This window comes from Haliotis rufescens, unplaced genomic scaffold, assembly GCF_023055435.1.
Source record: "Haliotis rufescens isolate VD_foot unplaced genomic scaffold, xgHalRufe1.0.p SCAF_14, whole genome shotgun sequence".
In the NCBI taxonomy this organism is placed as follows: Eukaryota; Metazoa; Mollusca; class Gastropoda; order Lepetellida; family Haliotidae; genus Haliotis; species Haliotis rufescens.
Genome location: NW_025963824.1, coordinates 22,004,119 through 22,030,282, shown reverse-complemented (window position 1 = coordinate 22,030,282; position 26,164 = coordinate 22,004,119). Strand labels below are relative to the sequence as shown.

At 40.7% G+C, this 26,164-nt stretch overlaps 1 protein-coding gene across 1 annotated transcript in view; it reads left to right on the top strand.

Annotated features, from left to right (window-relative positions):
• The first annotated feature begins 6,444 nt into the window (after window positions 1-6,444).
• The window catches only part of LOC124115124 (mothers against decapentaplegic homolog 6-like), a 38,963-nt gene continuing 19,243 nt past the window's right edge, over window positions 6,445-26,164 (top strand). The window contains exons 1-3 of the mRNA XM_046475952.2: window positions 6,445-7,410; window positions 8,342-8,401; window positions 11,318-11,389. Of these exons, the coding sequence (XP_046331908.1) occupies window positions 7,014-7,410; window positions 8,342-8,401; window positions 11,318-11,389 (529 nt within the window). The 5' untranslated portion in view covers window positions 6,445-7,013. The remainder of the gene's footprint in view (window positions 7,411-8,341; window positions 8,402-11,317; window positions 11,390-26,164) is intronic.

The following is a 26,164-nucleotide window of genomic DNA, read 5'->3' as shown; positions in this document are numbered from 1 at the left end:
CACGTGTGTGTGTGTGTGTGTGTGTGTGTGTGTGTGTGTGTGTTTGTACTAGTTAGTAAAGCTAGTCAATTCAGATACCATTCAGATACCTACTCAGACACAGTGTACGGACTCGGAGACGACCAGTCCTTGTTTTATATAAAGTCTTAAATCATCGACGTTCTGCTCCCTGAACAGACGCTCTGTGTAGCCACTATAGAAGGTGGAAGCTGCTTATAAACAGAATGTGTAAAGTGAACAGACATATAGAAAGGGGGTATTTCCGCGACTTTAATTGTACCAGACATAATATTTCCCCCTACTTTTCGGTGCAAGAGCAGACAAATCGCAAGTAGGCGACATATTGGGAAAACAGTTTAAGTCCATTGTCCCAGAATACCGCTTCAGAAATATTTTTGGAGTTACCTGCTCTTGTGTAAATAAATGGGCGAAATATGACACCCGTTGTTATTTATGACAGATCCGGGACGAGACAAAAACAAGAAGTATTTTTGGTTAATAAATTCATTGGAAATTATACCTTGCTTGAATTTTGTCATTGAGATGAAATGATCCTTTATTCTTTCGCCCTCACTCAACGATAACGTATGCACATTGTATCCAAACAAATCAATTCTTTCAAGCCAATGGCAGTCTAACTGAATATATATTGGTCCTGAGGCAGTTTTAGTCTATTATTCCGTCTGATATCTCAACAGCCACCGGCGCTGTTATGTTATTACGTAACGGAAGGCAAACAGCCGCAAGGCATTGTGGGTATTTGCCTGTGGCGGACGGTTGTCGGAGGTGTGTAATAACTCTCGACAGTCGCCTGATTACGTCACAGAACGCGTAGATCACACTGACATATCACATTAATATACTTATCGTATCAGACAGGCTTTACTGATAACGTCCTGTTTCATTAGGGTGAAATATTCACGCCGTAATTCATTGTAGACTGCGAGTTTTCCACCAGGTATTTGCTGTTACGCGCTCTCCACCCCAGGAGCAGAGGTGATACGGGATGCTTGTGAAGGAAAGTGGAGATGATGGTTGGGAATTAGACAAAGATTGGAAGGGAGCTGGTCACTTGTTAGTTAGTTCAATAAATTTAATTGTATTTCAATAATTCAACACAAGGGTATGACTTGTTTGTCCATGTTATTTTCAAATTTGTGCGTGAATTGTGTGTGTGCCGATGCGGCGGCTGAACGATGTCGTATTTACGTTATTAGTTTTTCATTTATCGGAACATAAACCTATAAATGTAACGTGAGTAAATATTATTTAATGCCGCAGTCAGCATTATTCCCGTTTTATCACGGCGGTCTGTACATAATCGAGCTTGGAGCATCCCAAAATTTAGTGACAGAGCAAATATCAACAACCCACGTGATCGGGTAGGCACAACACCTCAGTCACAGGCTGACCGCCTGACCCCCAGTGTAGTCACTTCCTAAGACAAGCACGGGTATACTTGGACCTATTCTCTCTCACCCCCGGGGCTTCACCTTCAGAAACACATGGATCCGAACATATACATAACAATATATACATATATGGAACGTCGTATGTCTCACATAACCCCAGTAATATATATTACTGGGGTTATGTGAGACAAACGACGTTCCAGCTCTCACGGCCACGTCGGTGTTTACGCTGCTAACAACGTACGCCAACATACATGTACTTGTATATATATATATATATATATATATATATATATATATATATATAGTGTGTGTGTGTGTACAACAGAACGAGGACTGCCTAGTATGTCACAGTCCCTGAATCATATTACTTTTCCTTTCGCCCAGCACTCATTGCAGTGCTATAGACTTTATAGAAGCAAGTCTAGATTTTCCATCTTAATCTCCCATCTCACTAGGACTCCTTTTAAAATAACTCTCACGGGCTAAGCGTTTGTGTACCGGACTGCAATGTGAAGAACGCATTAACCATTTGGTTCTCTCTCTGGTCATAATGATAATGATGATATAATTATTCGAGTTTGAGACAAAACAGAAACATATTCCCAGAGGATATAGGAATGGGTGCTGTCCGTCCACCCGTCACGTTTCGCTTCCGGAGCAGAACTAAAAAAAACATGAGATATATCTTAACCAAACCTGGCACATAGATAGGTCTAGTGTTGAACTGGTGGCTTGATAGTTTGGGATTTTTACAAAATTTATTTTTCGAGTTTCCATACATAGCAACGACTTTGACTTAGACCGAAAATGGTGGTAGTTCTCCTTTCCGGAGCAGATCTTGAAAACCGTACCATATGTTTTGCCTTGCACACCCCCGGCCATGTAATAGTGACGGGGCGTGTGAGTACTTCATGCTTGTTATATTAGTAGTATTCATTCTTAAGTTTCATTTTCAGTTCTAAATCTCGAATCCTTAAAATTCATCTTAACATTTTTGAATGCGTCTTTTTCAACATCCATCTGACTTACAAGGATGCATTTGCTTAATTCGTTTGCTTTAGGAGATATCAGTCAATATATTCAACTATTTCAGTTACTGCTTCAAGATCTGTATGCGTGTTATAAACAAGCAAGTTTATTCAGAATTAAATCATTACAGAAACGCGGAGCCTCAAGTAAGACATTTATATTGTCCGTCAAAAGCGAAATCCAAGACGTGTTGACGAACCTTCACCTTATATCATTCTAAATCATTTTCGTTTCATTACTATTCCAGAATTTGAATTTCAAAAAAGGGAAAAAACGAAGTATATGTGTAGAAACAATACTAACGTCCGCTCGGAAACACACCTTCATGAGCACACCTAACTGTCTTCCGTTACACCTCGCTATAACGCGCAGTCACGCTAAGCCAAGAATGCGGTGATGACGAAACCGTTTGTGGATCGCAAATATGCTGAACGCCGTTAAAAGCGTATCGTTGAGCTGAGAGGGGAATAAAGATGTAGGAAATTTGTTGTATGAAGTTTATACGTCTGGGAAACAAAAAATCAGCGAACAGGTGCCATGAAATATACATTTGACAAGCTGTCAATTTTGCTGTCCTTGATTCGAAAATGGCCAAGGCAATTTAGGTTTAAGGGGGTGCGTATATGTACATACCTGGAAAGTGACATGCATGTGTTGAAATACAGAAACGGATTATATAATATCCTCTAAATGTCGTCTTTGATTCATACGACGTGACCCAGTACTTGCGACCATGCGGGGTAACATTCAGTGCTCTTTCAACAGCTAGTGGTGTATCGAAGACATTTATTTTTCCTAGGGTATTCAAGATATTTTCACTTCCGTGGGGGCAGTTTCTAAATTTTGTCCTGCCTAAAGTGTGTCAGATCTTGCGTAAACTCAAATATTACGATGTATACAATCATGTCAACAAGTTACTATAAGCATGTTGTATAGTATATATAGCGCTCTTGTACAATACTCACTGCAGTATGACTGTGATGGCTACATTCCTTCAGTTAAAGGACCGACCATTTGATATTCTGTGTGTGTGTGTATGTGTGTGTGTGTGGACATTTTTTCAGCTTCAGTTGCAAGACCAGATATGTTTTTTTAGTTACAACTATCAGCTTGAATAATTTATTGAACACCTTAAATCGATGTTATTTTTGTGGCAAACAATTTTTTTCAATAGTCTGAAGCATAATGTTTTGTTAAAAAATTGTCCAGGTCATTATTTTGTTAATTCGATAAAAGCTGGAGCTGAAGAGGCCATATGGGTTAAATACGCAGTGTCGTTACACTTACATGGGTTTAACATGTCTCTCTCTCTCTCTCTCTCTCTCTCTCTCCAAGCCACATTAGAACCGTGATCAGTACCCATACTCTGCAGTCATTGTTAGCCATCCAATACTCACTGACCCAGAAGTTTGACGTAATGGATACCGATTCTGAGGGAACATTTGACAAATAGAGAAATTACCTGAAGGTTGCTGTAAAACCCCTGACGATAGGCATACGTGTTTCCTATGTGGTGGTTACAGGTCAGGGAGACCGTTTCCGTGGTCCAGTCGTAGAGCGTCCGCCCGGAGAGCGGTAGGTCGTGTGCCCGGTCCCCGGCTGCGTCATACCAAAATACGTTAAAGATAGTACTTGTTGTTACCCTGCCTGGCGCTCGGCATTAAGAGGATAAAACAAGGACTGGTTGGCTCGGAGTCAGTGTATGGTGTCTGAGTTTGGTATTCATGTTAAACTGCGGTATGGAATCTCAGTGGACTAGCATTATAAAATCGGCATTAGTACCCCATACCACCTCCCCTCACAGTTCAGGATAAAGGTCTCAAGCGACCCAACTGTGGATCGTATGTTCGACGACTTGGTTGATGGAATGTCTATGTGTCGTATCCCATTTGCATATATCAGTGCTCATGATATTGATCACTGGATTGTCCGTCAAGACGGATTATTTACACACCACCGTCAGGTACCTGGAATTGCGGAGTGTGGCGTTAAACAACAAACAAAGAATACTTATTATTAGTAGCTGTGGCCATATTGAATACTAATATATAGATCGAAATTCTGAAGTAAAAGAAAAAAGTAATCGTATATTTATATTATTATGAATTATAGTTCGACAACGGGGAAAGTGCCATGCGAACAGTGGGAGTGTTACAGATTTATCCCGATGGCCCACATGTAATATTATCGAATCTGGATCAGAGGGACCATGTGGCTGATGCCGTTAACTATACCAAAGCCATGGTGTCGGGGTATGATGCACAATTCAGACAATATGTAACTAGACAATCTGCGTCAACACTGCGGGAAAAGCATGGAGAGCACACTTGGGACCAATTCTTCCCCGGAAACTCCACAGGGGAGTCGACGGCAAGTTACCAAACCTTGTAAAGCCAGCCAATCCCCAATGTCGACTCCTACAGAAAATGATATCGTCTACTAGGGAGGGGGGGGGGGGGGGGGGGGGGGGTGGGGGTTGTTGTACTGTTTGTACACCCGTTTTTTCAGTGAAACCAATCCCGATTGTGCATCGTTCAATTGTCCGTAACCACACTCGGCGGTTGTTTATTACCAGCATCTCTTGGTCTAATGCTCCTGTTATTAGTTAGAGTGTTATTATTCACAATCATAACGACACAAAAAAGCCCATGTGGAGAAATCAAACATTATTACAAACATGATTTCCATATTTTATTCTCTAAAAATAGATAAATAAGTAAACAAAATAAATTAAGCGAAACCACGGAGCATCGCAGCGTGAACTTTGGCCATTTTACTTTGTTTTACTCAGCGGGAGTCTAGACAAGTGGCGTCCAAGCTCGATTTATTAACCTCCAAAACTGTAATTCACCAAGGGTTAGCTGAAATTCACTCCCTATAAACAAACGGGTCATAATATGTCCAAACAGGCGTAAACATGCGCGTTATACCGAGGCAGGAGCGTGTGACAGGCCGACGATAAATCTTGGCGTGCGAGCGGTCCCGGCGTGTTGGCCGTGGCTCCTCTAGTGTGCAGTGGCGTCAGTGGGTCGCTGTTGTGACGCTACTTCTACCTTCGTATGATATATAGTCCCTGCAGGCATACAGCGTCATTAAACGTACTCTGTAGGTCGCCAGCCAGCCCCCTTGTTCGCCTGGACTCAGAAGAGGGTAGTTAAACCATGCGAATTAACTGGGGTCACTATTTTAATGTCTCGTCATGCCAAAAGTCAACTTTCTCGGTTGAGACAGTTGGTCTACCTGAAAACGAGATTCGACTCATTTCGTGTTAAATCTGGATTTAAATCTGCAATTTCAGTAAGAGAATTAAAACAAGTTCGTAAATAGAATTATGGTTATAAACGAATATTCCTTGGAAGAATCGCGAATTTGCGGTTCATAAACCTCTGCGCTGTATCCTCTAGTGGTATGTATCGCAAGCTGAAATCTGTCGTCTGCTTGAAGTCAAGAAACAGACGAATCCACTTTGTGATAGAAGGAGGGTGTGTAACACATTGATATGACGTTATCACAAATCTACTAAGTCCATGGCGAGCCAACTCATAGAAATCTCGGGCTTCTGGTAGGTAATACGATCTCCCAGGTAAAGCTACGTCCGAGTCTACAAGATAAAGGGGTAAGATGCGACAACGGTGGGGGACCGTTTCGCACAATGATTTCTCCCTGAGGCGGCACGTCCTTCGACCATGTGTTCAGCTAGCCGTAAACATGGCGAGATAGCGAGAAGTAGCCACACACTTTCTTCTCTCACACGGTTATATCCATAGCAAATTGCACTTCAAAATGAAAATTGTGCTCTCTAAAACACTGTCCCATGGAAAATACTTGCTTCGAACTCAAGTTAGGCCGATAGAAGCAGTAATTTGATATGTTATTTGCGCAACAATCATAGTCGACATCAGCCGCGCCAAAAAGTCTAGACACCCACGTGCTACATCTTGGCCAATCAGCGTGCAGCTTTTGTGAAGCCGTATGAGAGTGAGAAGGGTTTACTTAGCAATGACAAAGGGGAGGTGGTGGTTGTTGTTTTAACATAAAATCGTGCATTTATAAGATCATGCTCATTACGGAACCTAATCAACTGTTCTTAGTTGTATGTGCGCATATGCAAGGCGGAATTATCCCTTTCTGCGTGCAGAGGTGACTTGACAGTGACCCACTGAGGTAGTTTTACCTGTCTACCCTGAAGGTGTAGTCGACTCGGCTGTGGCCACTGTACATTGCAGTGTTATGAGGGTTTACGTAGAAGAAGGCAACAAATTGTTGGATTTCAACTGTTTATTGTGAAATATTTTCAGTAACAGGACCGAGGAAGGAAAAAAAGGAGTTAACGTGTGTTTTGGGTTGATTCTGTGGAGGATTCAATGGGAGTATATCGTGGGAGTTGTTTGCTGGTCAGTGAGCCTACAGCCAGGCAAATGTGAGCACATTTCACCGGTTGGGTTGGAAGGATCAAGGGTGATCGTTGTTGTTATTTACCAATAGTGTAGAGCAAGTTGGGAGACTGTAGTGGAGTGTTGGCGGCTATGATGCTAGGCATAGCGTGGGATAACCTATGCCTTATGCTGTATGTTTCGGTCTAAAAGACACTCCCTCGTGAAACGGCTGTGGAAACACCGTCTTATTAACGATGAAACCCAAAGTGCGACTGAAACTCCAGAGGAATTGGAATTAAAATCTGTGGCCCACACAATGCTCAAAAGACTCAAGGAAAAACAGCTGGATATCCTTGTCCAGTCTGTTGAAAGCAAGGGTGGTGAAAATACGGAATGTGTGTTGTTACCGAAAGAACACGTTCGAGTCGGACGGCGGTCGTTCTCTCATCACAACCTGTGTTGTCGACTTTGGCGATGGCCGGACCTTAGCCAAGAGGCAGAATTGAAAAGATTGTCTTGTTGCAATACCGTGAATGATCCAGGCTACGTCTGTTGTAACCCGTATCATTGGAGTCTGCTTCTCAAACCAGGTATGATGTCAGTCCTCACCGCCCCGTCAGCGACCTCCGCTCAGCGCGGCCATATTTGTTTTTACTTGTGCTATGAGTGGTTGAATGCAAGGTTTAGACCCAAGGTTTATCATAATATAACACTCCAAGACTTTGCCTTTTCTCGACAACGCTCTCTTATGTATGTACATAACTTAGTTATTTGTCTAACATTGACGAGGGGCCGCTATGAGACGCTTGTCAGGCGACCGCGTATTCCTTTTCACATTGCGTCAAAATTTACAAATCTTGTATTTTGTCGTTTTCTTGTGAATTACACATTCTTGAGAGCAACCTCGTGGTACTTTCAGGCTGCATCTCGCTTGTGATTCAATCTAAACGCAAAACGCAACAAATTCAATTCGCGAATTGCTTCAAAACAACTCGCTGTCAAATTTTGACAAGTATTGTTATAGTAAACGAAACATTTTTTTCTCAGCGTTCCGAATCTGGAAAAGTTTACGCATATTTTATTGATTATCTTCGAATTGTAACATTTTCCCACGTCGAGCTATAGGCTTATTAGGTAAAACTTGCGATTGTTGTAAATTACGGGTAAGCTGATTTCTCTTGACGGGCCACAGTCGGACTGAATTAATGATAACATCAATGGCTAAATAGTAGACCCCATGCTCGGCATTCTTACAGCGGGTAATTTCAAAAATACTTCATAACTTCTTTATTTTTTTCCACTTAGTTTTGAGACTGTGTTCTAAATGCAGTAACCCGCCGTAGGCTGGGAGTCTCGGGTCTGAATTCGACTGGACACACGTCTCGTAGGCTAAGCCTCCCAACAGACAAGCAATTATAGTGTGGCGCCAGTAGAGCTCTTACACTGTTTATCACATGTCTTGCCAGCATATTGGCGTGACTTCATCTCTGGGCTTTTACCAACCCGACTGCTTTCTTTCAGATACCACGGTCGCAGACCAAACTCGAACACACGAACAGATTGAACGAGTAAAAATTACAGGTGAGGGGAAAAATTAAAAATTAATTAAACTGCATATCGACATTATTATTGATTATTTTATTTCTCGATTTAACAGTCATGTGTAGTTCAACAGAATTGTTTTGATTTCAAAATTAAATAAATGTTGGATTTTTCAAACACAGTCGTGTTTTGATATTATTTAAATCTTCAAATTAAAATGACTTTCATTGTAACAGACATGTTTACAATGATTGCTAAGATGAAAAAGATCTACAGGAATTTATTAATATTTAGGTTCCTCGTGATTGTTTAAATATATCCCCTACAAGAAATAATAGTCAACATTTAAGGATACGCTATACCTGAGGCAAGTATAACCAAAAATGCAATTTTTATCACCAGCTCTATGATGCAATGCTATAGGAAGAGAAAGAACACTACCTTTGACTCTACTAGTCAAAAAGAACATTGTATAAATAAAACATGCAACCAAGGTTTGGATATTAAATGATATAACATTTATCCAATGGTTTGTATTGGTGTAGAAACTACCTTCCTCTAAGTTGCAGAAAATTTCATGAACAGAACACTTGAAATTATGTTCTAATCAAATAGACATAGTTCCTATTTGTTAGATAATTGTAACAGTGTCACAATATATGTAACTACAGATGATTATATTTATATTTCAAACCACATACTAAGAATCGAGTTCTTCAAATGATGGGCTCCAGGATGATGACCTCTTTGATACAGTGTCTCACTGGAAATACTACGTGTGCAATGAATGTGTCAGTCCACACATGTTGTTATTTATTAGTTTAAAAACCCATTTTGTTTACATTGAAATTCCAGCAATTTGTGATGTGGTAAGTGAGTTTGTTAAACCATCCTCATGTTTACACAGGAATACACAGCGGTAGAGCTGACTCGTGATATTCACAATCAACGTCTTTCTCATATAAGTTAGATTTGCGGCATATTTTAAATAGGTTATTCACCCGAATGAACACCAAACAATATTTGGGGATAGCCAAGCTAGAGAAAGCATGCCACGCTCCGTTTAGCCCAGGCCTCTATGCGTACTAACTGAAGAGCCACTGAGCCTCGATTAATACACTACTCAACGACGATAGATTGCCCTTAAATCCTAAAAAAATCAGTTTACTCAAGTGATAAGAAAACATGGAATACGAAGGGCTCGCTTTCAATCCTTGTGTTTCAAGAAGCCTGTGGTTTTGAAGTCGCTGATTTTAAACTTCAAGGTTGATGAGACATATTTGAAATACTCTCTTATTTTTGTTAGTGCTGAGATTTGCTTTTAACTCAATCCGTTAACAGGATAAATGTATTCGTCAATAAAACACAATTTTGAAATTACCATTCTAGTAATTATGAGAGGCATTCCTGCACTCAAGGACAGTTTTGTTATGCTATGTAAATTGCAGATTGATTTTCTTAGTCTTGAAATAATTATTTTAAGATGTGATCAGGAAAACCCCCGATTATTTATTGATTTTGTGTTTATCAATATTTTTATTTTTGTCAACTTGTGTCCTCTGTACAAATAGACCATTTCGGTAAAACAGAGTTAAGGATGAATTATTTGGTAACTTGACAGAAATTCAATATTCCATTAATTTTTTAAATAGGACCATTTACATACATGATCATCAATCTCTTGTAATGAGATCACCATACATCGTCTACAGCTCTTCTCAGATGGTCATCTTCCTTGTTATATTAGGTTGAAAATCATTGTTGCACTTTGGACACTTTTGTAGTCTGTAACTGTTTGATAATATACTTGGTGAGAGAATTAAAAGTTGACATCACATCAGCAATATATCATCTGAGTGATAAGCTTTACATGGAGTTGGTGAATGTTACCTCAAATTATGCCTTAAATACAATTTATAAAGGAACATTTTCTTCTTTCTTTGAAGAATATTTTGAAAGGCTTCTTTCTATTTGTAATGGTTAGTTAATTGTTTATAATGATTTTTTCTAAAATAGTAAATCAGTATAGCAGGCCTTCACAGATGGAGTTGATTTGAAAACATGAAGGAATATAATTCACTTTGGTATGTGATGTAAATGGTTTGCCGTCACTATTATCCGGCAGGCTTTATTTAATATTGAGGATAAATATGACATAATTAGTGATGAAAATAGAGAAAGGGAGTTTGTATGGTTTGCTCTGTCTAACCATACTCAGCTGTGTATGAGACCAATGTCTCTAATGATCTTATCACGCTCCTGTCAGATCCAGGGGACGGCAGGTTATTGGAGTGGAGCGCCAAGCTACTTGTTCCGACAGCTATGTAGACATCGGTGATGTGATTATCACTGACGGAAGTGCAGCACTTGACTCTTAAAATGATCTATGTCCGATCATAGGAAATGTGGCTTCAACTCTTTATTACCAATAGACTGTAGGACTCTAGGGTGAGCCCTTGTAATTGTGTTAAACTGCCTGCCTGCTCAGCCCTGGAGGGAGGGTAGGGGTGCTGTACTCGGCAGCATAGGGGAATTTAGCTTACCTTTGCCTTCATTCACTAATCAACACCAATATCGGGGGGGCTAGTTCTATTTGAGTTATTTTAATTTGAAAACTAGGTTTGGAGCTGGATATTGTAAGAGTGAGTTCGGTTCTGTTTTGATTTAAGTTTTTCTGCTTGTGTTTTGTTAACTAAGTTAAGGTTGTAATGATATGAAAAGCCTGTTAGATTATTTCCTTCAATTTGTTCCTAAACCCTAAATTTTGAGTATTGTCCACAGAAAATAATTCTTATTTAATTTTGTAAAGTGTTTCAATATTTTTCATTTGGACTCTCTTGGTATAAACATAATTTGTGATACTAATTTTTTAAGATGTTTTCTCTTTGATTAATTTCTATTCAGGTATGATGAATATATAACTGATGCTAACTAAATAGCTGCTTCTCATTACAGATGAGCTTCTACGTGTTAACGAGTCAACAGAAACGGGTATGACGCCGACCACAAGAAGGTGTACCTATTCAGGTGAGTACTTCATTAACATGATGGGACCGTAACAATGCAATACATGTCCCCTGACTTCACTTTTACCAGCTCGTCATGAAATAATTATACAGGGTTGGAAGTCAGTGCCCAGACTCCATGGATACTTACAAGAAGTTAAAGGCACAACATGTATCATATGTCTCTAGCGATCAGGGTTAGAAATTGGCACTAGTCCTGTAGTCCTTGCCAAACTGCCCAATAGTAAAGGTATCCTAAGGACTTGTAGAATTTTGACATTTTTAAAGGTTTTGCTATATGCTATCATTATAAGGACTAGTGGATTGAAACTGTTAGTTTCTACCGCTGTCGATATGTCTCCATCGGCAGGCTGTATTTAGAGGTGTACCTGGATCATGTAGAGAGCTTTGAATTTCCGAGTGGCTTTCTCAGCACAAATCTTTCCATTTGAACTGTTGGCATGGTTGTGAAATGTGAAAAGTTGCTCTCGTATAGGTGAAATTGAAATAGCAAAACTTGGCTGGGGAAAAGAATTGTCTAGATTGCTGATAACGGGTTTTTTTTAATTATGAAAACTGTTGACAGTACCCAGGTAATTTAAGGGTGAGGTTTAAGGTGATGCTTACAAGTTCGCAAGAGTTCTGCCATGTCCAGATGAGCTTGCAGATAGCAAAGTGAAGTGTTAGGTCGTCATGAAGAAGGCTGGTCTTCAGCAGGACTCACGGAATATGCAAGCATTGGACTGTCACTGCCCCTTAAGACCTGTACATTCATCCAGACTTGATATTCATGGATGAAAAATGGGAAGTAGATAGAATGAGAGCCTGATTTCCAGCAGTCTCAGAGTCTCTGAGTCTTCACATCTCCCATTTATGTTATCCTATTAGTTTGAGAACTCTGCTTAGGCACAATTTGCTAGGTCAGAAATACATCTTGTCTGTCAATAGTGCTCCACAATATCAGAGTGTCACAGTACTCTGCCGAGAGAAACTACCGAGTTCTGTTAACTTCCGACATAACACAGACTAAGAAATACTTGTTTTGTCACGATTGCTATTTTGCAGAGCTCCAGATAACTTTTTGAGCAATTGAGTTTTTACTCCAGTGTTTCTATTTTAATTGGGTTACTACATTTTTCATTGGGTAACCAATATTTTTTCACTCATCTATTATTCATCACTCTATTAGGTTTTTCCTAAAATTAGTGCACATTTTCAGATTAAAAAAAATTAAATAATGTTTTAGATGTATATAACTGTTCTAAATATATAGGGTTGACTCGGAAAGTAAATTAGCTCGTAATTTTGTTTCGGAAATTCGCTCCTTTGTACGCATCCTGAAAAAGCTACATTGGGTATTTACGGGTGCTGTTTTTATAAATTTGTGTTTTTCATTTAATGCATGCGTTTCTGTACGCAAGTTAATTGAAATTGATTGGGTTTTGAATATTTTTGGGGTGTATTTTACACAAATATGCTGCTTGTCTGTAGCTCTGTATTTTGTATCCAATATCGGTGAAAGTTTCACTTGAAAACGCATTGAGTACATGAACAGATGGAGTATGGGACTGACAGAGGACTCCATAGTGGTGTAGATATCAAGAAGATAATGTAGGAGAATCTGAATGAAGGTGTTGGATAAACGTGAAAGTGTCCTGCATTAATGTTATTGTTAAGTTCAACATGTTCAATATGACACTAGTGTATAGTCTTACAACTTACAACTTGTGATGGACAGAACAGTTGGGTAGAACCTGACTTAGAATGCTAAAGGATGACTGTGTTTTGAGTGAACTGAATTGTATCCTTGTGCTTAGACAACATATGTGGCAGACATGATGCAATATATTGGAGAATCTTAGACAATTTATCAAAGATACACACTTGCATTTTACCTCCTGGCTTACTGTCTGTGGCCATCATCTATATGTGTAACACCACAACCACCTGACTTGGGCATCACAAGGATGGTCACGTCGGAGTGTCACATCCCGGCACCATTATGGTATCACGAGGATGGTCACTTCGGAGTGTCACATCCCGGCACCATTAAGGCATCACGAGGATGGTCACGTCGGAGTGACATCCCGGCACCATTATGGCATCACAAGGATGGTCACGTCGGAGTGTCACATCCCAGCACCATTATGGCATCACAAGGATGGTCACGTCGGAGTATGACATCCCGGCACCATTAAGGCATCACAAGGATGGTCACGTCGGAGTATGACATCCCGGCACCATTAAGGCATCACAAGGATGGTCACGTCTGAGGGTCACATCCCGGCACCATTATGGCATCACGAGGATGGTCACGTCAGAGTGACATCCTGGTACCATTATGGCATCAGGAGGATGGTCACGTCGGAGTGTGTCATCCCGGCACCATTATTGCATCAGGAGGATGGTCACGTCGGAGTGTGTCATCCCGGCACCATTATGGCATCACGAGGATGGTCACTTCAGAGTGTGTCATCCTGGCACCATTATGGCATCACGAGGTTGGTCACGTCAGAGTGTCACATCCCGGCACCATTATGGCATCACGAGGATGGTCACGTCAGAGTATGACATCCCGGCACCATTAAGGCATCACAAGGATGGTCACGTCGGAGTATGACATCCCAGCACCATTATGGCATCACAAGGATGGTCACGTCAGAGTGTGTCATCCCGGCACAATTATGGCATCACAAGGATGGTCACGTCGGAGTATGACATCTCGGCACCATTATGGCATCAACGTTGGATGGTCACGTCGGAGTGTGACATCCCGGCACCATCATGGCATCAACGTTGGATGGTTATTAGTTGATCAAAGTGGAAACATTAGTTGTGTACCTCAACTTTCCAAAAAACAAATTGACATGGAAATGTTGATAGTGATAGCATTTACAATATTTGAAAAGGAAAATTACTATGAGTGCATGTTTAAGCAATAATGTTTGCATTGTGATCAGTAGAGGTACGCTGGCAGAATGTGTTTTATCAGATGTGCTACAGGGTATGAAGGGTGTTAAGCAGTATTAAGTGTGCCCTTTGGCATTTAGTGTGCCAACCAGAATACTACTTCTGATCCATCTTCACTATTGGTGACTGTCATCTTACCATGAACTAGATAACTAGATAAGCAGGAATAATTTGGAAAGTTTGCCCCTTCCTTGATATTGAGACCGATAATACTTTTTTCTATCTCCAATCCCCAGGTTTATTTTGTGGATCCCGTTGTGAATTTAGTTCATGTGTTTGTCCAGTTGACTTGAGGAAGTGTATTTATTACTAGCTTCATGTTATGTAATATTTTGTTAAAAAACATTTCTGTGTGCCACCAAGAGCTTACTTTAGCTGTGTTATTATGATCTTAATCATGCCAAAAATTGGCAACTCTTGTACAAGGAATTTAACACCCTGAGATTATGGCTGTAACTATAAGGAATTTGAAACTACCTATCTTCATTGATCTTGAAATCTGTTAAACATAGAGCTCCTTACACTGAGAAAAGCATGCCTGCCGACTCCAGCCATCCTGCTACTGCTACTGCTACCTGTTTTCAGGGAGCGGAGATAGATGTTATGTTTAGATGGAAGACATATACTTGTCTCCTGTTGTCACAAGTTGGATTGATTTATTTGCTATTTATCTGCTAGTGTGCCTGAAGCTGCTGGAGACCGGGTCGTTAGATACACTGGGATGTCCGCTCTGACAGGTGTTTGGACACTCGTATGTAGGATGGCTTGGGGTTCTTTCAAATTTTGTACTTTAATAAAACCTGTTTGAATTCTGCATTGGAATGTACATATTCTATGTTTTTGAATACAGGATCATTGTTTGAAGTTGCATGAAACAGTTTAATGCTTGTCTGTAGTCAGGAGGAATATCAGTATTGACAATAGGGGTGTAGCAATTCACATTGTGTTCTGTGCATCGCAATTCTCTGTACAAATATGGTATTGGTAGTTCATGTATTGATACATCAAGACACAAAAATATCATAAACATAATATGTAAAAAGGAATAAGCAAAAATTGTGAAATACTATTTCCTCCTCGTTTGAAACAGGCCAACCTGCTATTCAAATGTTTCCACACCATGTTGTAACATGTCCAGTATTTCAGGTATAGTGCAGCCTTACACGGCCCTGCTATAGTACTGACATAGGTATCGTGACACAACAAAGTGTGTCTTTACACCCCTGACAATGTAACAGTCTGAAGGTGGATAGTGTGCCCTGGGAACTGTTCATTTCCAGATACCATATTTACGCTACACTCCCTATTTGTTGAATCTAGTTTACGATTCTGAAAAAAGCATTCTCCAGAAACATGAGCCCCTTCTTGTGAAATCATTGAAAGTTTATGTGGTCTATTTTGAAGTAATGTCTTACCTTGAAAAAGCCTGATGCAACTTTAAATTTTAACTCACTCACTGGACCAACCAACCAAATGTGGGGCTGTGACAAGGTATTAACTTCTAGATTCACATCATTTGTCCTTAGTTCTATGGTACTAAATGGATGACAGTTTCTTCCATTGGTAGTTGGCATTACCTCACTAGACTTTTGGTTAACAAAACAGGAAATATGTTAATGTTTAACAACCCTTGTATTTACTAAACCATTCATGTTTTTGTTTTTTTTCAAAATAATCCCTGTAGGAATCTAATATTAAAACACATGTATGACTAGGAGAGCTTTTTCCATTCTTCAGACTCCTGTACGGACTAAGCCTGTAGAAGTGAACCACTCTGTAACTGGGGAAGTACTTGACTTGAATACCCAGTACTTTTCAGTGGTTAAATGTTTGCTGGGTCTAGGCGAGTCTAAATTCATTTTTAATGACTTTTAAGTCAAATTTCATTATCCTGTGTTTTATAATTAATGATGTAGTTGGCCTCTATGAAATCATATGTCTTAATGCCACCACAAACAGCAAACTGGACTGGGTTGTTTAGTATTACTGTTGCATGAACTCTTGGCTGCGTATAGAATAGAAATAAATATTTATTAAAGGATGTAACCACAAACATTTGTTTCATTTTAGAGTGGGTATTTTGAATCAAGTACTAATAGTTGCAGTTTATTTTCTGACTGTTGTGATGGTGACCACTGTACTGGTTGGTTCTCCTCATGCTGAACAACCCCCAGGTCTACCAGACTACTGCCACGTCTACCGAACTACCCACAGGTCTACTGAACTACCGCCACGTCTACCGAACTACCCCAAGGTCTACCGAACTACCCCCAGGTCTACCGAACTACCCCCAGGTCTACCGAACTACCCCCATGTCTACCGAACTACCCCCACCTCTACCGAACTACCCCCAGGTCTACCGAACTACCCCCGAGTCTACCGAACTACCCCCAGGTCTACCGACCTACCCCCGAGTCTACCGAACTACCCCCACATCTATCGAACTACCCCCACGTCTATCGAACTACCCCCACGTCTATTAAACTACCCCTATCTCTACCAACCAACCCCCACGTCTATCAAACTACCCCTATCTCTACCAACCAACCCCCACGTCTATCAAACTACCACCACGTCTACCAACCAACCCCCACATCTTCCAACCAACCCCCACGTCTATCAAACTACCCCTATCTCTACCAACCAACCCCCACCTCTATCAAACTACTCCCACGTCTACCAACCAACCCCCACGTCTATTAAACTACCCCTATCTCTACCAACCAACCCCCACCTCTATCAAACTACCCCCACGTCTACCAACCAACCCCCATCTCTATCTAACTACCCCCACGTCTATCAAACTACCCCTGCATCTACCAAATCACCCCCACTTCTCCTCACCTTGGCTCTCAGAGGGATAGGAATGTTTTCTGGGGTAGTGTTTTGAAGTAGGACGAGTGAGTGAGTGTGTGTGTGTCGGGTACAAGGATAGGTGGTTGGTCTTCAGTAGAGGAAGGAGGAGAGAGTCGCACTGGGGGTTCTGGGGTAGATGTTGAATGAGTGGTTTCTTTGAACTGATTATTATCCCCTGCCACGAAGTGGGGCGGAGTATCCTTGCATAGTTCTGTCCTTGTCAAAAGGGACACATTTTCTAAAAAACTCTCAGAGTTTGAAAGTCAGAGAAATGAAATTTACACGTTGATGTTACTGGTCATGATCACAAATGAGTTCGAAAATTGTTGACATAAATCTCTTACGGCCCTTCCTCCGTGCTTTTCAGCTTAGTGCATACTGCGTGAAATGGGGACAAGTTTTCTCAGAAACTACTGAAGTTAAATGAAGAAATGTTTGCACGCTTATCTAAGATATACTTGTCAAGACAGAGTTTGAAAATTGGTCCCATCAATTATTGTTTTATAGAGTAACAGTCCTTGATCCATGCGATCTTACTTGATGTACAGTGTCTGCAATGTGGACAAGTTTTCTCAGAAAGTACTGAAGTTAGCGTATCTAAGAGATAATTATCAAGAATGAGTTTTCCAGAGGGAGGACATTTTCTGTGTATTAATTTCACTTTTAATCATTGTTTCTGATGACATAAAGCAGCCCAAGTGCCTATCTCTTCTTCAGGCTTTATGGGACTCTTTTTTATAGTTTATATTCACTCTCATATGAACAAACCAACTTCTACTGTACCCCGTGGCAGGGGATGGTGGTACCGCTGTTTTCTTGTTTGTATATTCATGGAGGCTACGAAAATGACAAATGACTGTTCTGTTATCAATATATTTCATGTTGAGACCTTCAAGAATATTGAGGTCATTCTTGAAATATGGATTCCATGTATGTACTGTATGTACTTGAACATGTTGAAGGCAAACTATTTGTTATGTATAGCCTATAAAAAAACCTGAAAAACTAGTGTCCCCCGTCATGTGGAATTTGGAGCTATAGAAATAGCCTTTTTCTTCTTCTTAAACACATCAACACAATTGTAACTGATGAAAAATCTAAAATAGAATCGGACAGGTTATTTTAACCAATAACAAATGTTCTTCAATTGTTCATGAAATTTAAAAATGGCAAGCTTTGTTCAAATTAGGCCTTTCTGAAGTGTATTTTGTTGATATGGGTGAATGTAAGCTGAGTTACTCCTAATTCTATATACTTGGAAAGAGGTACACACGGGTTGGGAAGAGAGGGAAGCGTTTTACTTATTGTGGAAGTTTCCTTGGTGCTGTTTTCTGTTTAGGTTTGACATCTGACATTCAGGCAGTCACACTCAAAATAATCTCCTATTTACACAGCCAAGATTTCAAAAGGAATACCTAAACATGAAGATATTTCATCAATGTGAAAAACTAGCCCATAAAGCACTGCTTCATTAACAGACAGGTACCCTACTCAAGTAGTCCTTTGTCAACAGGAGACATCATGGGGGACAGGCTCACTGGATATAGGCCACAACCTGCCACCCCCCTGGCAATAATAGCTTGACCTTTTGTGCAAGCAACAATGGGGCATCTAGGTGTCTCCACTGCTCCGAGATAGGGATCTAGGGAGTTAGACAGGGGATAGTTGAACAAACTGGATATGAAAGCTGTCTCTTGCTGTTGGAGACACTGTGACTACAGGCTGTGCCAGCAACCAGTTATGGCCCATGCTTGTAGCCCAGCCATATATTTGCCTCACTTTAAGGCTAATATTACCATCATACTTGAGCAGGAATTCAGGTCCTCCTCTTTATAAGGTGTTCCCCCAAACTTGTTCTTTTGAAGAGCTACAGCTTTTTGTTGGAGTGTTTGCTTAAAAAGATGACTTTTTATGTGGGTGTATTTGATTGCAAATGTGCTCTGTTCAAACAGTTCTTGTATGTGGTTATTTTAGTAAAAACCTCAAGTGTTTTGGGAATAGATCTATGCCAACATCACTTTAACTTTCTAAATCTTTTCTGAAATAATTGCACAACACTGGAATTGTAGTTTGTAAAGGGATCAGAACAATTCTTTGTTCAAAAGATAAATAAGCCAGTAAGTGGTAGTTTTGCTAGATCCTTGCTGTTTACAAACTGAGCTTTGGAAAAGTATGTTTCGGATAAGTTCTCTGGCTTTGACCATGTTGACTGAACCTTTATATATATAAATATAACTCAAACAGAGCCAAAGAACAATTTCAGGTGTTCTGTAACTTCTGTTGAGTAGGATACTAACAATCTTGTGGGAAACTAGCATTTGCTGGTGTTTCCTTTGGGAAAGTGCATCTTTTCACATTGTTGAAAATCAAATTTCACTAACCAGGGTTTCACCTGTGTTTGTTAAATGGGGGTTTCGAGGACAGAATTATTTAAGGATCCCTATGAGATGGGTGAGGGCCCATCCGTACTGCACAGTGATATTGAAAACTTTAAGTTCTTCAATGTTAAGATATGATCATAAATGTAGTGTTTATTCAGAGACTGGGACTTACCAAACCACTGATAAAAGTAATTGGTATACTCCATGAATAATAAATAATTTGTATGTGTCCCTTGGGACACAATTATATTTTTCTGTACCCAAGTTGTGTGTATGGACACACTGTTGTGTGATGTGGAAATTTCATTATTGCAAATTATATGCTCCATTTTGTAGCAGAAATAATTTTTGATTTAAAACCCTTCTAAAGATAAATTTCAACTCTGTTGTAACTGTTGTGTTTCGTGACTCTTGATTTACCCTGATGATCAAGGTGAGATTTGAGCGAGTTGATTGACCGTGCAAGTGATGCCAGTGTACGCTAATGCTCCATGTCCACATACCAAGGTCTGCTTACCCCTCGTCAAGCCTGACGCTGCACATCTCAACACAACTATGCTGACAAAAAAGTCTTTAATTGTGTTTTAAGTAGGTCAGCATCATGGCCATATCAGTCTCTCCTCTCCTAATGAAATTAGAGACACATTCTTAAGTCTTAGTTATTGTGTCTTTTGTCTGTGGGATAACCTCACAATGATCTCACATTCTTGTGTACAGTAAGCCATCTACACAGATGGTTGGGGGCCTGTCTGTCCATCCCTGTGATGCTGTGAGTTCCCCATCTACACAGAGTGTTGGGGTCCTGTTTCCACCCTTGCCGAACTTATTATGGAGTTACATTTTTGGCTGGACTAATGAGTCTATGCATAGTCCAATCAAAATCGCGCCACGAAATTGAAATCCTGTTTCTGAACTGTCGGGCAGATTTTGGTCGATTGCAGGATTTGCAAAACATGTGCACCTCCAACTCGTTGTCAACAGATATTTTCTCAATCTTTTCATGTTTTTAATCAAGGTGCTCACATAATTCAATGCACTTCACGATGTAAGACCCGTTTTATAACAATATAAATCTTGATTATCGATCAGATCGTCTTGACTGGGCGCCTCCATTTTGTTTGAAGCAAATGCAAGTGAAACGAGAGGTCCAATCTGATTGGTCATAGGAGAGCCTTAGGAGGGACATAACTTGTAATAGCCACTAGTGGCGCTAGGATCGAGCCCAGGAATTACAGCCTAGTTCGGCAAGGTTGGAAACCCGACTTTTAAAGACAGTTAACACTCTTGCCTCGGGAAGATGACAGCAGGAAGGAACAACAGACTCTCTCTCTCTCTCTCTCTCTCTCTCTCTCTCTCTCTCTCTCTCTCTCTCTCTCTCTCTCTCCATTAATGGTGTTTAGAGAACCTTTCAGTTGATACGAGGTTATTCATATTTACATGAGGTCCTACATGGTCAGGAGAAGAGATTGACAGGCCATGCACAGAGATTTATGCTTTTATTGTCATGTTGCTGAGTGCTTCACTATATGGCTGTGTAAAGGGGTAGGGGTACATCATATCTCTGTAGCTGGTGGCAGCTACTCCAGACTTATCACACCGACAGCACTGGAGAGATCGATGTGCGCCCCTGGAATTGCTCCTCCAAATGTGGGCTATACTTGGTTTATGGAAGGGCTGATAGGGACGTATTAGAATTGTGAAGCTAGATAAAACTCCCTGATACCATCAATACCAACTAAACACCTCTCACTAGTGTTCGACTTCTACCCCAAGAAACATAAATTTTGGATAACATTTTGCCTGATGGTGTAGATGCCAACTGCCACTTGATTGCTTGTTTGAGGCAGATGTCAAACATTTCTCTAGATGTAGATGGAGATATGTCTTCGAGGTCAGACTTAAGGACCTTGATTCAATACTGGTGAAGAAATCTTCCCGGATGTGTATGCCATGTTATATTTCCGATGAAGTAGAAAATGGTAACCATGGTATCTAGAGACCAGTACATAAACTTGTGATAGTGTCAGTGTTTTAAACTTCCTCAGTCTATTAATATGTGATCTGGTTGGGTGGCGTCGGTTTTCCTGTCAATTCCTTCTCAGACAGTCTACATTGCACATCAAACAATTCATTACCCATTTTGAATATCAGGACAAATAATATGAGACTTTCAAGAATGATGATAAGAAAATGATCCTGCATGGTGTATGCCTAACTACCGCCAATTTACGAGGTATTCTTCCTCAAGCTGAGCTATAGACATGGTAGCACCGTGGTCCACACATGGGAGATGTGTCTCCATGGCAAAGTAAAGTCACTTTTATGATTGTGTTTTCATTTGTCAGCCGACAGTAAAACCCGCACAAGCCAGACACAGTTGGTTATGGTAAACTTCAAAGGAAATGGAGAAACAGGGAGATTCTGAGAGGGAGGTTTTCTGTAGCATTGACCGCCCTTGGAACAAACACTAGCATGTATCACATACACATTAACAGTTTGGGGTTAGTACTTGTCTGAAGCAACTCAGATCACCTGTGAAGTTGGAGTAAATATTGTGATTAGATTATTGGTGATTGACTATTTATGGTTGGGTCTGGTATATTTGGTTTTCACCAGAAGTTTTGATGTACCAGTGCTTGACTAGTTTTGTAGCAGTGTATGATGTCATCACATAGTTTTATATCAGTGTAGTGTCAGCCTGTAGTGTTGTGGCAGTGGAGCACCTGTAGTGTTGTGGCAGTGGAGCCCCTGTAGTGTTGTGGCAGTGCAGTGCCTGTAGTGTTGTGGCAGTGCAGTGCCTGTAGTGTTGTGGCAGTGCAGTGCCTGTAGTGTTGTGGCATTTGAGCCCCTGTAGTGTTGTGGCAGTGCAGTGCCTGTAGTGTTGTGGCAGTGCAGTGCCTGTAGTGTTGTTGCAGTGCAGTGCCTGTAGTGTTGTGGTAGTGCAGTGCCTGTAGTGTTGTGGCAGTGCAGTGCCTGTAGTGTTGTGGCAGTGCAGCGCCTGTAGTGTTGTGGCAGTGCAGTGCCTGTAGTGTTGTGGCAGTGCAGCGCCTGTAGTGGGTTAGTGTATGTAGTATCGTGGCAGTGGAGTACCTGTAGCATTGTGGCAGTGTGGAGTACCAGATCCCCCATGCCGCTAGGACTCCCTACACAGAGAGGTTTATGGCTGCCAACTCGGTGGTTGCTAAGCTCCTTCATGGATAGGAAAATTTACACAGCTATTGTAAATACATCAAGATATAATTTCAGGCATAAAGGGACAAGCAACAGATAGCAGGGTTGACCTGGAGAGATCTGGTAGGTTGGGGGGAGTAGGTGACAAGGGGGGTGACAGGTCGATCACTGCACTACACGCACACACAGATAGGAGGGTGGTGGGGAGATGGGCTGAAACATACCCACTGTTGTCTGTTGCAATCAAATCATTATTGAAAAGACAAAATAATTTTGTTTCTATCTGTGTTATTAGTTGTAATAAAAGCCATATGAATCGCTTTGGCCATTTCTGAAGTCAGATCGCATTATTCTCACGATTCTCTATTTTAAGAGTCAAGTCTTGGTTTGTTTCTTTCCAAACTTTGAATATTTCAAATGAATCTGGAACTCTGACATGTAACCATGGCACATTTACATAAACAACATACCAAATCATCTCCTTCAGCAGACTATTTCTACCAACTAATCACCTGGTCAGATTGCTACTCAAATGGCAGTTTCTGTTTTGTGAAGGTGCTTGTGGTACCTGCCGTTCTGTGGAGCTGGGGAACTTGGAGACTTGAGCAAGGAGAGCCAAATGTCCTGCTGCCGCGCTCTCTCAATAATTACCGCTTCCATGTTTTCTGGCACTTTGTTCCTCGGACACTGCACTCCCCCAAAGTCCCCAGGGGAGACAACCCCGGCGCTAACACAGCCTGGTTGTCATAATGGGCTTTGATAAATGTTTGGGAGTTTGCAACAGTAGCACCTGTTTGGGATTGTGTATGAAAGCAGTGCTTTCTGTAGCTGAAGGTCTCCACAGTACTCCAAACACACCATCTGACAACAAGGCCGGTTCGGGGAGGGAGGATTTCTTGGTTCAAGGCTTAATTTGAAAGAAATATTCTTGTTTAAGTTTAAACATTTGTGTCCAATAACTTGGATTAAAATTAAAAACTGTATCCCGAATGAGATCTTTGTTTCCTTTAGGAAAAAACACTTTTTGACCATTAGGAAATACTGATTCCTTGATCTTTGAGATTTTCCTTGGGAGTTTTATGGAACGACCTGGTGACATTTGTTAAAATAATGACTCTAACATGTTGAGGAGTATGTTTGCCAATATATTGGCTGTATCATGTGTGATAACATCAAAATGCCAACATCCTGATTCTTGATGAGATTCTGACAGCTGAGGCCGACAACTTGGAGGTGGACTTGCATGGTGAGGCTTACTCATTAAGTGGTGTAAAGCTAGTGGCGGTGACAACGTTGTTGTTGTTGTGTATGTGGTGTTGAGGGGGACGGCAGGTCGACCAGCGACACCCCTGCCCCCTTCTCTCTACACCGTGTTGACTCGGCCACCACCACCAGTCTCGCGGTAAGCTCTTTGTAAATGATGGCAAAAAATTAGTTTGCTTTTTGAAGGTTACGACTGCGCGCTCAAGCAATGGAGACGAAGTGAAGAGGCGATTTCTTGTAATTTGACAGTACTTGCCAAACCTGACAGTCGGGCTACGATGACTTCCGTACTAGTTACTGTGAGGAAGAATTGAGGATAATTATACAAGCGTCGTGGAGAAATGCAACATGATTGATTTTCTTTGTGAAATAGTGCAGTAAATAGCCTAAATATTGATGTGACAATTTGTGATACTTATGTCATGTGTTTGGCATATTGTGGGGAACGGGCATGATGAAAGATAGGAATAGAAAAGTCTATATTATCCAAACATTTGAATGATAAATGATTTGTTAAAGAATAAGTAAATTAAATTGTGAAAGTCTTTAACTCAAATAAATAAATAAATACATCATTTTTCCTGTGTTTTGTCAAGTAAAGAAGTTGGACTTGATTTCTATTGGAGTATACACGGAAGTCATTGGAAGGTGTTTCATCTTGAACAGTGACGGTGGTAACCCTTACCTAGGAGTGTGATATTCCTGGTGGTTATCAGGGGTTATTTGGCTTATCTCCTGCCAACATGCTTTTTCACACTAAGTATTCAGTCTAAGTACTTAAAATGGGATGCCAGAATATTATCTGGTCGGTAATGAGAAGCGATTTGTGGTGTAAAAGCATCACACCAGTCACAAAGGAGGGTAGAAGTTGGAAGAAACCCATGTGGCATCAACAAAGCTTCATTGAGGGAGCAATGAAGGCTGCCTTGTGAAGCTGGGAACCCTGCTTCCAACTCGCGCTATCATGTCTACTACCAATCTTATCTCCTCAGCTATTTTCTTTTCCATTTCGTATCAAGTCGGATAGAATAAACACTCTCTACAGTGTAGACAACCACCCAAGAAAAATTGCCGACTTTTTCCACCAAATGTTTAGCTTTTATTTCATGGATCAGACCCCCCTATCTGTTGAATAGTTTGTGGTGCTAACGAGAAATTATTAAACATAACGAAAAATAACGGAGACCTAATCAAATTCTTGAAATGCCGATGAGTGACAGGTCGGAGTTGACTGTGTTTAAGGTGTGGTAATGTGCTTGTACAGTCAGATAGGACTGCTGAGTGATGGGACCATCCATCTGAATGCATGGAAAGTCTGTTATACACTGGGGCTTGTTTTAGAAAGTTCATAACTAGTTGGCCAATTAATGTTTATTGCATCATGGCCTGTAGGATCACCATGAGCTCTGAAGACCCAAGTCAATCAGTGTCTTTTGTAAAGATTGCGTGATGAGAAAGGGAACCTTCGTAACTTAAATGGACATTTATAGCATACTGTTGCTGCAGTTTTAATGAGATTGCTTAGATCTGAAGATTTAACTCTCCCGAGAGGAAATATTTCAAATTACCTATCATCAGAGACTTTCAGCTTCGTGTGATTACATTACTTGTCTTTTTAAACTCAAAACTTGGGCATCACGAACATTTAGTATTGATTTGCAACCGGACCTCAACCGTGTGCTAGGCACTTTTGAATGTGACATTTGTATTAAAGTTTAAGCAACTTGTAGGACAGACCAAAGAAAGCCACGCGGGCAGGTAGGGGTCGTTTCAAGGCTAGGGAATTCTGGTGTATTTAATGATTACAGAGCATGGGTCCCGGTGCTTCAGCTCCGCTGCCGGATCGATGATAAAATGTGAATGAATTACATGTAAGGATCTTCAAATTGATCCGCTCGGCCTTTCATGCAGCTCATTGGCAAGGGGTGGCCAAGCGTGCCACCATTGTTCACCTGCTTACCCTCTCATGGAATAGACTCTTCTTTTTTCCTCACATTAACACAACACTAGCAAAAATGTAAGGAGAGGCTATTGTTTTTGTGGGGATGTCGAGTGTCCAATTGTATTCATTCACAGAATGGAAATGCAAGCAAGTAGTGGTTCTTTCTACGAGTGTGACTACATTTGTCCCAAACGATAGCGTGTTACATGAAGCT